A 13,154-nucleotide genomic window follows, 5' to 3' on the forward strand; every position below is an offset into this window, starting at 1 on the left:
CACGTAATCCTTATTTTCTTCCTTTTTATAAAACGTGTGTATTTTCCTAGAATAATGAAAGACTGGTTGATTGTCTTGGGAAACGTATGAACTCTTTAAACGTAAAACACATTGACGAATCAAAGTTTCTAAATTGGTCTTAACATCGAGTTTAGATGTAGGTGTCAACCGTAAAGTACACATCAGTTCTGATTTACAGTACATAGACGAGTCTGAAACGTAAATTTAATAATCTGAAGTAATCTGCTTGACATTTTCACTTACATTCAATTTGTCTTTTTCTTAATAATTAATGTAGAAGATAGGGAAATGCTGTTATATCTTATACTAAGCGGAACAATACATCCATCTGTTCGTTAACAGAATAGTTATGAGATTTATAAATTAATTCGAAATCATCATATAATTTATACAATAAACATGATATAAAACAGAAAAAATGGATAATATTAGAGGTGTAATTAACTTGTGATCTCTGAACAGGCCGTCCATGTAAAGTTCTTTATATATAACAGTTGATACAAAGATTATTTAACAAGTTACATTATTTCTTAGCTTATATAAATCAAGATAAACAAGGATTTCCTTGATATATGATGGCCATTAAATAAATAATTAATCTTCACAAATACAAGTTAAGACTTTAATTATAAAAAAAACTACGCCAATAATTGAATGTCGAAAAATATTCAATAAGTGACCGAAAACACATAGCTCATGGATTAAGAAGCATTGTTTGATGGTCACATGCTTAAGACATTTTTTTTTAGAATGGGCTATTTTATCAATATTATCACACGCCTCCATTTTGGAGTGATTGCCTTTATATGATTTTTGTTTTGGGTTTCATCTTGAAAACTATAGCACGAAAATAGTAAAAGAAGAGAACTTTTAAATATACAGCAAAAACGACAAGCAAGTCCAAATCTACGGGCGCATTACATTTGCGCGAATTTGGGGAATATTTTTTGTTACGTTTACTCACAGCTTTTGATCAAATTTGCGCACATTTAGAAAACATAATTTTTAAATAATAAAACATTATGATTTTTTTTACATTTTAAAAGTTTGATCCTTAGGCATATAGTCGTCCGAAAAAAACACAACAGAAAAAGCAATGCGTTTCAGCAAATTGTTGTTCTAAATATCAAATAAGTAGCCTGCTTGGTAATCATAGGAAACCAGCGTTATAAACTTGCTATAACATGGGAGAGTGAGTATTTGTCGGTGTCAAATAGCAATCACACCAAAGATATACCATGTGTCTGAAGTGACGTTCTAGTTTGCACATTCTATATGTTCATTTAAAAACAACGTTTTGAAAGGGTAAAAAATGCCAAAAGTTGGTATAAACTGTCACAGATTTATAGTACACATGCAGACAAAATTAATGGATGTGTAACCAAACTTTTCACTTTAAAATTTTTATAATAAGTATTATTTACACAAATCATTAAATCGGAAACGTTTTGAAAACTTAAAGCTAACGAATTGGATGTATCCTATACGATGATAGTGTATTTCCACAATCCTCGTGACATTGCTGTATCCAATGTGTAGGATATCAGGATTTAAATATCATTGGGTCTGTGATTATATCATTGATACGAAGGGTTTTATTTGAATAAAGTTAAGTGCTTTCTGAACGTATAAATTGCAATGTTTGTTTATTAATGCATTTCCTTTAATCCACTGAATGATATAGTATTATAAAAACTACTTGTAGCCCGCCTTATGTCTATGTTGATGTCTAGATTAAGATATTTTGTCAGTGCTTTTTTTTGTTATATAATGACGTTTGTTTTAGTATAAGAAAGTTTGATTTTATTACAAATTTCTAATTTTCAACCAAAAGTCAACTTATTCCTATATCTATTGACATTTGGGTAAATTTATTGACAACTTTACTCGACAGCTTAACTCATCGTATATAAATTCGTTTTTGATGGCTGTTGACCAAGAAATAAATGTGGCTTCAGTAATTTGTGTCGTCAGTTTGCATTAAGTTTAGAACACAAACATTATGTTTTCGATAATACATAGATGTTAGCAAAAAAACACTATTTCAGTTTATATCAGGCCGAGTCTTTTACTATTTTAAAAGATTAAAATAGCCTACCTACAATATAAAAGCATTTTACAGCCGAATTCATTTTTTTTATTGGAAACCCTTGTTATTGTAATATGTGCATTTGAAAATGTACGAGAAGATAATAAATGTAAGATTGTTCTACAAAAAGAATAATTTCAAATTATTTATTAAGGGTTATTTGAGATGAGTGCGACAATTACGAATATATATATAATATATATATATATGTATTGGAGGGCCAAAAATTGTAACATTTATCGCAGACAAATACCGTAAGTTACACACAACCCGTAGGAGACATAAGAAAATGAATTTCTGTACCTTTATTTCTATACATATTGAAAACATATGAAATAGTGTTGAAATGGAGATATCATTTCGACGATTATCTAAGATAAATTCAAGTCGTTAATTTTAATCGTGTTTAAAGTTTAAATAGCACAGATTAAACGGTTGTCTTATTGCGCAATATGATTTCATTTGAATGTTTTCAAATATATATCAGTTATTACGTATGTCACAGCAAAGATCAAAATCTAGGATACTTATTCAATTATTCAACATGAGAGAACAGATTACTACGAAAGAAGGTTTGAATTAAAATAGATGTGCTAGATTAGATTGGGTGTCTGGTGATACTTTTCTTCAGACAATATATGTTTATTGTTTTGATACAGACTGCAGTTTTCTTATTCATCACATATCTTATATTATCAATACTTTATTCTGTTTATCATTCTTCATTTTCATCATTTCTTGGGGTTTTTTTCAGTATTGCATCCCCAACACTATTCCTTAACTAAATCAAAATCGTCTTTTATCTTTCTATATAAATAACAACTCTACACAAGTTTTAGAAACACAGTAAATGTTAACAAGTTTTGGGAGAACCAGTAACTGTAAACCAGTATTAAAATGAAAATTCTTACCGTCATCTGGCGTCTTTACACAGCTCAATGAACTTTCCAAAAGTGCTTTTAAATGAGGATTATCTGACAAATCCGACATTGTTCATTTAAAATAGTCCAGTAATATAATTTCACAGATTTATCCAGATACAACGTCTTCGTTCATTCTGTCAACCGCTGTCTCTGAAAAAGTGTCGGAATTTTATATGATAGAGAAATTAATACCTATAGTCAATACTAGCTTGTTTCAATCAAATGTTAAAATAATGCTAACTAACCCGTTCATGTAAGACATTAGTTATACAATTTTAATATATCGGTTTGTAGAAATCTTCATTGTTTAATCATCTGATTTAAAATGCTTTATCAATGTTAGTTTTCCGATCAATTTCTTTTAACGGTAATATAATAAAAAGGTTTTCGTAATAAATAAAAGAAAATTGTTTAATCTTTACTTTTTCCGAAGTTCTTAATTTGTATAACATATAATTTGACTTTAAATATTCTCACTTTTCTATGTAAAGAAACGCAACAGATTTTAACACTAATTTACATCTGGATCAACAAAACTCTTTTTATCGACTGGTCAGAGTCAGCAGTTTTAAGTTGTCATCATCAATTATTGATTCGCACAGGTTGTGATCGGGAGATCTCAATCTACATCAACTCAATTTCACATGCAACAAACATCAGCCTAATTATATCCTGTTTGATACATCGAGTACATCCTCTAGTACTGTTATCATATAAAAAGCCTTGACCGCTGGCCTCCTAATTTCTTAATGACTGTGTTTATATGCAGTCAGCATAATTAAAATAGACGTAAACATTCACATATTAATGTTGCTTCTGAAATCATCTGAATACTTTGTTATATAAACTAATGAGTGTATTTCATAGCAGAATATATAAACTACTTTAAGAAAATACATAAAGCATTAAAACGTAATTTGTAACAGACTTTTGTATATCTAGTTTTTATTGACCATTTGCAAATTCCAGTGATAAAGAAGATTCATGACAACTTAAATTGTGACAGGTATTTTCTTTAGGTATAAGTATTATCATCAATCATACATAAGTGTCCTCTAAAATCACTTATAGTTTATATGATAGACATAGACTTAGTGATGAGTATATAATGACATTGACGCTTTTTATGCTCCATTCAATAATATAGCGTATTGAAGCTGAATAAGACATAAACAAAAAAATGGCTATATTTTCAACTCTTTGCGGTTAGAATATAGGGCATAGTGAATAGATAATACTTACAACTCACCAATAGATGTTAGAACATGGACCCAGTAAACAGAGAAATGGGTAAACCTCAATTACCGGGATAAACATAATATAATACGTACATCTTAACTCCAGAGGTTAGAACATTAAACCTAGTAAACAGATACCGTATAGCGGGTTATTTTCGCGGGGTGTAAATTTTCGCTTATTTTCACGGATAGAACAAAATCGCTCAAATAAATTCCGCCAATTTAAAAGTGTACATGCAAAGGTAATATTTAAAATGTTGAATCCGCCAAAATAATAACCGCCAAAATTTTACACCCGCGAAAATGACCCGCTATACGGTACAATGTTTATCTTAACTATAGAGGTTAGAACATAACCCACCGAAAACAGAGAAATATTTATAAATCAACTTCAGAGGATAGAACACGAAATGGGCCTTAATAAATAGATGTTACGTTTATTTCAACTTTAGAGGTTACAATATGGCCTCTATTAAACCAAGATTTCCAAATGGTGAAGTTGAAATCACCCCTTCGTAAATTTTACGGACGCCATCACGAGTTGATTGACTATTAAGGAATAACCGGTTCACAGATGATATCAGATATGTTCTTTGTGTCGTATTTATAATACCCTTCCCTTTTCACCATTGTGACCTACCGAATTAGACTATAATAATTTACCGGATTTTTAATAACATAAGCAACACGATAGGCGCATCATGTTGAACAGAACTGCCCGTCAGGAGCACCTGATATCACCCTCAGTGATGTGGTGGGGATCATTTTGCTTAGTCTTTAGCTAACTATGTTGTGTCATGTGTACTATTATTTAAAATTGAGAATGGAAGTGGGTTATGTTTCAAAGAGATAATAACCCGACCAAAGAACAAACAAAAGCAGAAAGTCACCAATAGGTCTTCAATGCAGAGAGAAACTCCCGTTCCGGAGGCCCCATAATAAATATATATATATTAGTTCAGTGCTTATGGACGATATTATTGTCTGTTTGTCTTTTTCATTTTCATCCATGGCGTTGTCGGTTTATTTTCAATCTATGAGTGTGACTATCTCTTTGGTATCTTTTGTCCCTCTTACACCAAGCAAACAGATAATACATACATCGCAACAAAAGAGGTTAGAACATGGCAACAAGAAAACAGAGAAATAAGTATCTCTCAACTCCAGAGGCTAAAGCATGGCCCCCGGTAAACAGATAATTCTTACATCTCAATTCTAGAGGTAAGAACAATGCATGTTCCCTAGTAAACAGATAATACTTACATCTCAATTCTAGAGCTTAGAACATTGCATGGCCCCTAGTAAACAGATAATACGTACATCTCAACTAAAAATTTTCAACATGACACCCAGGAAACGGTAAAAAGTACAGATAACAGGTTCATCGTAACTGTCGAGGAAGCAAATGGCCCCTAGTTAACAGAGAATATGTGCATGTACATATAAACTCTAGAATTTATAACATGGCCTCCAGTAAACAGAGAATATGACAATCTTAGCGCTTTAGAGGTTAGCACACGGACCCACACATGGTGAAAATATCTTTGAGAAAAGTTTAGACGATTATTGTAATGGTTAACAGGAAATACATTCCTATCGTATATATATAATAAGTATGTACTATTATTTTTATGTAAATGGATTATAGAAAAGCAATTTACTTAAAGTCAGTTGTCTCGATTTGATTTACAGATTTAAATACTACAGATTATAAAGGATTTAATAAATCATTTACGAAAATAAGCAAATATCTTTTAAAAAAAGAAAAGTTTTATTAAAAGATTTTAAACCGAAAAACAAATCAAATGCTCTCAGATTTTACATAGATATATGAAAGCGTTTAATATAAGCAAAATGAGGATTTTAAATTTGATGTATGGCTTTTTGTTCTTCTTCGTTACACTTGTTGTTTTTATATTGATTAAGATGATAAAACAATGTTGACTGCTGTACCCCTATTTTTGACATTTTTACCTATTTTGTCTGTTTGTTTTGTTCACGCATCGTTGACAATATAATGGAATTTGATGCGACTATCATTCAAGTGAGAGGTTAAGCTAGCTATAAAACCAGGTTCAATCCACCATTTTCTATATCAGTTGTTATCCATTCGTTTGATGTGTTTGAACTTTTGAGTTTGCCATTTGATTGGGGACTTCCCTTTTTTAATTTTCCTTCATGACGTATATTGGTTCAATACTATATGCCGTGTGCATTCCTCATCTGTATGATAGTGGATGTTTCCATTGATATTTTGCTTGAACATAAAGAAATTTTTCGACACATTTTCATTCAAGAAACTTTTGCAGCATGTCTAATATTGTAAAGCATTTTAATGAAACAATAACATATATATATTGTTAAAGGTTATAAAAGTAGTGCATGAATTGAATTATCAATGACATTTAACACCTTATTATTAAAGTTTATACAAGTATTGCATGGATTGAATAATCAATGACATTTTACACCTTATTGTCAAAGGTTATAAAAGTATTGCATGGTTTGAATAATCAATTACATTTTACACCTCATTGTTAAAGGTTATAAAAGTATTGCATAGATTGAATAATCAATGACATTTTACACCTTATTGTCAAAGGTTATAAAAGGTACTGCATGGATTGAATAATCAAAGACATTTTACACCTTATTGTCAAAGGTTATAGAAGTATTGCATGGGTTGAATATTCAATGACATTTTACACCTCATTGTTAAAGGTTATAAAAGTATTGCATAGATTGAATAATCAATGACATTTTACACCTTAAAATTTTAATGAAACAATAACATATATATTGTTAAAGGTTATAAAAGTAGTGCATGAATTGAATTATCAATGACATTTAACACCTTATTATTAAAGTTTATACAAGTATTGCATGGATTGAATAATCAATGACATTTTACACCTTATTGTCAAAGGTTATAAAAGTATTGCATGGTTTGAATAATCAATTACATTTTACACCTCATTGTTAAAGGTTATAAAAGTATTGCATAGATTGAATAATCAATGACATTTTACACCTTATTGTCAAAGGTTATAAAAGGTACTGCATGGATTGAATAATCAAAGACATTTTACACCTTATTGTCAAAGGTTATAAAAGTATTGCATGGTTTGAATAATCAATTACATTTTACACCTCATTGTTAAAGGTTATAAAAGTATTGCATAGATTGAATAATCAATGACATTTTACACCTTATTGTCAAAGGCTATAAAAGGTACTGCATGGATTGAATAATCAAAGACATTTTACACCTTATTGTCAAAGGTTATAGAAGTATTGCATGGGTTGAATATTCAATGACATTTTACACCTTATTGGTAAAGGTTATAAACGTATTGCATGAGTTAAATAATCAATGACATTTTACACCTTATTATTAAAGGTTATAAAAGTATTGCATGAGTTGAATAATCAATGACATTTTACACCTTATTGTCAAAGGTTATAAATAATTGCATGGATTGAACAATCAATGACATTTTACACCTTATTGTTAAAGGTTATAAAAGTATTGCATGGGTTGAATAATCAATGACATTTTACACCTTATTATTAAAGGTTATAAAAGTATTGCATGAGTTGAATAATCAATGACATTTTACACCTTATTGTCAAAGGTTATAAATAATTGCATGGGTTGAATAATCAATGACATTTTACAGCTCATTATTAAAGGTTATAAAAGTATTGCATGGGTTGAATAACCAATGACATTTTACACCTTATTGTTAACGGTTATAACAGTATGGCATAGATTGAATTATCAATGACATTTTACACCTTATTGTTAAAGGTTATAAAAGTGTGACATAACTTGAATAAGCATAGACATTTTACACCTCCTTGTTAAAGGTTGGAAAAGTATTGCATGGGTTGAATATTGAATGACATTTTACCCCTTATTGTAAAAAAATAAAAATATATCACATGACTTTTAAAATAAGTGGGATCCAGTAGGCATGAATTAGGAGATAACTGTATTGTATTTTAAACTCCGACGGCATCAATTGGGGATTTGATGGTCGCAAATTAAGTTTACTGGCGACGCGTTAGCGGAGACAGTAAACGGGTATTTGCGACCATCAAATCCCAAATTGATGCCGTCGGAGCTTAAAATACAATATTGTTATCTCCATTCTAATGAAACTGACAAAAAACAACGTTAAAACATGTATCTAAAATCTGTCATATGCCGTCTGCGCTTGCGCGTACATCCCATAACATCAATTGTCAATTGATGCCATGTAAGAAAGTGACGTTATCCAATCAAAATGAACGTTACAAACGTTGTTGCATTAGAATTATCATTGATATGGTCATAATTATAAATCCACTGTTTACAAAACTTTTGAATTTTTGAAATACTAAGGCTTTTCTTCCTCAGGAAAAGACATGCGTTATCCTTGATATATTCATAATTATAAAATAACTGATAACAAAACTTAGAAATTTTGAAATATTTGGGGTTTTCTACCTCAAGAATAGATTACCTTAGCTGTATTTGGCAAAACTTTTATGAATTTGGGCCTCAATGCTTTTGAATTTCGTACATTATTTGGCTGTTTTTACTTTTTTGGATTCGACCGTCACTGGTGAGTATTTTGTAGAGGAAATTAGCGTTTATCGTAAACACAAATTTCAAACTTGCTATGATGAGTATATTTGTCATTTTAATGTTTATTGCAGGAATTAGTTTATAAATTGTATAAACAATGGCATCTAAATTCTGGTACCACATTCATATAGGTTTTGTAACAAATTTAGGGATGGAATAAACTATGGCATGTTACACATAATAGTAAAAGATTGTTAAAGAATAAACGATGGCATTTCACTTTCTATAATTGAAGGTAATAAAATCAATTTTGCTGTCGTATCCTTTGTGAGGAGTGGCGGATTTCAAACCGCGTAGATGTAGCATTTGATGTTAAACAGCATATAAGCTACAATGCTATAAGATACAGTTGTCGAATGAACACGAATTTGAATATTTTAAAGTCTGTGTAAATACTCAGTTCTAAATCGTGATTGCAACTTTAATATGTAATGTGTAGCACTTACGAACTTCACTCGCCAAATTGTAAATGAAATGTTGCTTCTTCAAAACTACGATATACACGTAGCTTAACTGTAAATACTTGTGAATTGCAAAAATAAAAGCCAACAAGAAAAAAAATCTTGAACTTTTTATATTATCATTTTCTTTGTAACTAAAATGTATATAAAAAAACATATTTCAACCGAATTATTTGTTATCTATGTGTATTTTTATGAATAGTATCATTAAAAGATAATTACTTACCAACAAAGTAAATAAATCAGACCTATTCGCCTATATATAATTTATCATAAGTAAACACTGCGTTATCTCAGTAAATAAACATGTTACCTGCCTGTTTAATGACAACCAGCTACTTACAAGAATTCAGTGATTGATAAAAGAAAACATTCCTTTTTTCCAAGACATCATTTGGTCAATTTAAAAAAAAACGCAAACTTGCTGGAACGGTAGAGAGAAGTGTGAATAAACTCATCAAAGATACCAGGATTTAACATTTTATATGTACGCCAGACGCACGTTTCGTCTACAAAAGTCTCATCAGTGACGCTCAAATCAAAAACTGTTTATAAGGCCATATAAAGTACGAAGTTGAAGAGCAGTGAGGACCAAACATTCCTAAAAGTTTTGCCAAATGCAGCTAAGGTAATCTATTTCATGAAGTAGAAAATCCTTAGTTTTTTAAAAATTCAAAGTTTTGTTAACAGTTAATTTACAATTAAGAACATATCAATGATAATTCGAGTCAACACCCACCAGCAGTGGCATCGACCCAGCGGTTGCAAATAAACTCATCATAGATACCAGGATTTAAAATTTTATATTTACGCCAGACGCGCGTTTCGTCTACAAAAGACTCATCAGTGACGCTAGAATAAAAAAATGTTTAAAAGGCCAATTAAGTACGAAGTTGATGACCAAAAATTCCTAAATTCCTGAAGCGTTTTAATTTTGATAAAACATTATCACCATTACAAGCTGGTTGACCGCTATAAAATATTAAAATTTGTGCCACATATTTCCGCGGTTTTCTTTCATTACCATGTGTTTTCCGCTTGTGGTAACCACTAATATCACCCTTTTTACCCAAAATGTAAGATTCCGAATGAAATTATAACCAAATAGAACTTACAAGAGTAGCACGATGGACGCAACATGTTGAGCAGGATCTGTTTATCCTGCCGGAGCACATGAGATAACCACAATATCAATAAATAGCAGATCGTGTTTCTCATGCGTAAGTTTATCTCTGAGGTGTTTTGTAAGCATAAAAACTTGTATGGCGTTGTTTATGTTTTTTGCAGTGCCGTTTTCGACTGAGTTTAAATGTAATAGGTCTTTCTTTTTCGTTTTATTTCATCGAAAGCTTGTAGTTTCTTTGTGCGGTTGTGTGTCAAGATTACGATGGTGAGACTATACTATGATATACATATATGTTTTGAGGAGGGGATTCTGTTTATAAATATGTGGGTTTCGTAAAAATCATTCTATGAAGCGAATTTCTAAAATAACTGTGAGGAATGTGATTTGTGTAAACGAAGCAGTTTATGAAACTTAAATACACTCGGACCATATACCAGCATTTATGCAAAGCAGACCGTAAATACCGTAATATACATAGGGTAATCCACTTCTTTGATTTTACTCGCGGATCCAAGTATATTTAAACTATCTGTCGCCATATGTGACAATATTATGGACAAGAAGCATTAAATCGTAGGTAAAGAACAATAATTGGATTATTTTGTTTCTATATAGTACTAGAAGTTCTATAATACATTTATTTTTCTAAATATTATTAATGTACTTATTTTTACACAAGAATTTTGTATCCATTGAACCGTACATGGTTGATCCTACCTATTTTGTGAGTTAAGCTTACTTACAAATGTGTTGGTTTGGAATTTGATTGATCTAATATGATGTAAGAACCGTTATAGTTTAAATATCGCGATATCTGTCTATAAATTTTATTTTTCCGTTATGTTTAAATACTATAGCTATCCATGTGTGGCTTTCTGTTGTTTTCTGCTCTTTTGTTGGATTAAAGTCTTTTGAGATACTCACTTTTTCCATTCTCAATTTTATTCAGGACTAATTTACATTCCAAACAGTAATACAGATCCCCATTCATGATTGTACTCCATGAACCTATATCAATGTAAGTTTTAGTTTTACAGACCTTTGTTTTACCAGTTTGCATTATGTGTCATTCAGAAATGTTTGCAGCATTTCGGTCCATGATACTATATCGCTGTTAGTTTCACAACTCCCCATTTTACCCATATGAAAAAGGTTCAGTTCAAATATACTAGAAGCATTTAAATCAATGACCCTATAATACCGGTATTACTGCAAGTTTCGGTTTTACAGATCTCCGTTTTACCAGTTTGAAAGGGTGACTTTCGGACTTACCTAAATGTACTCGTATATCACTATAGAGGTTTGTGTTGCCTAGCTTTTAAGTACACAATGATATAAATATAAGTTTCAAGAAAACAGCCATGCAACCAGAAAGTGTATAGGCATCTGGTCGTCTAAAATTGGAGATATTGAACAAACAGGAAACAATTATTCAAATTCTAAGATTTTTTAAACGTTACTTTATATATATAATACTATAATATACAATATTTATTTACGGCATAGTTAACAACGTTTCCGTAAAATTAAGGATGTGCTAACCCGTTTGAAATAAGTTTTCTACAGTATAAGCCGATATTGAATTCTCTTATGGTAATTTTGTTCTTTGTGCTGAATAAAAATTCCTCGACACGCTGTTTTTGTGTTTTACACCTAAAACTTAAAATCGCAAGTCCATTTCAAACTTCGACCTTTCAAATAGGACAATAGGGAAGGGGAAATAAATTTTGACAAAGGAATATGTTCGCGCATCTAAAAAGGAAATCAGATGTCCCCGTTGCATCGGAGGAAAAATAGTCTGTTGCGACCTTTGAAAATCAGAATTGACCTTACGATAAATTAGTCCATTGAAATATCGTAATTTCGTATCCTGATATCCCTCACTAATGTAATGCATTTGTCATATCACTTATCACACCTCGTTTACTTTGATATACTTTATTTCTCTTCGTGTGGGAAAACAACCATGAGAGAAAAAATAATTCTGTATTGACAGTTATCTTTGAACAACAAACGGACTTCGTCAGGTGTCGTTTTCTTCTTCTTCTTCTTCTATTCAAAATGTTAAATAAATATTTTCCGTGACGAAGGCCATTGGAAAGGAATAAAAGAATTGACAAGGGCATTCGAATGGAAAAATGGAGAAATAAAAGATGGACACTGACGATGAAAAGTTTGTTATTGTATAATAAACTTATTTAATTAACCATAAAGAATAATTTGTAAAACAAACTCACGTATTGATACTGCGCCATATTTATATGTTGTATAATGTCCACCCATCATGTCCATCGGGTGAGGCGTGCTGTCTACATACATAATTCTATGATTTATGTTGTAAAATGTGTTGTTCAAGACAAGTGATTAATTAAATGCACACACATACTAAATAAAAAAATATTAAAACTTAATTGAAACGGATATTAAAAAATATATGTTACTCATACTAAAACAATGCGCCAGAATGAGAGAAAAATAATTTGCATTAATGTATTTCGTTATTTTTAAGAGTCAGACTACCACACAGATAGTTTCAGATTGTACTAGCAAACTTTGTCAAAAAAAAATATTATTATAACTTGAATTGAAATTCAATATCTAATATCGAAACCAATTAAAACAATATAGAAGTAATTTATAGATTGTAAGTGTAACGGAATCCA

General features: G+C 30.7%; 1 protein-coding gene across 4 annotated transcripts in view; it reads right to left on the reverse strand.

Annotated features, from left to right (window-relative positions):
* Nucleotides 1-12,802, reverse strand: part of LOC134706416 (calcitonin receptor-like) — a 63,774-nt gene extending 50,972 nt beyond the window's left edge. Inside the window, exons 1-2 of one of the 4 annotated variants that reach the window (XM_063565333.1) lie at nt 12,729-12,802; nt 3,022-3,183 (exon numbers count right to left, since the gene is read on the reverse strand). In XM_063565333.1, the coding sequence (XP_063421403.1) occupies nt 3,022-3,100 (79 nt within the window). In that variant the 5' untranslated portion in view covers nt 3,101-3,183; nt 12,729-12,802. The other 3 variants (XM_063565331.1, XM_063565334.1, XM_063565332.1) reach the window with 3 other exon arrangements.
* Nucleotides 12,803-13,154: the final 352 nt, after the last annotated feature.

Source organism: Mytilus trossulus, chromosome 2 (assembly GCF_036588685.1).
Source record: "Mytilus trossulus isolate FHL-02 chromosome 2, PNRI_Mtr1.1.1.hap1, whole genome shotgun sequence".
In the NCBI taxonomy this organism is placed as follows: Eukaryota; Metazoa; Mollusca; class Bivalvia; order Mytilida; family Mytilidae; genus Mytilus; species Mytilus trossulus.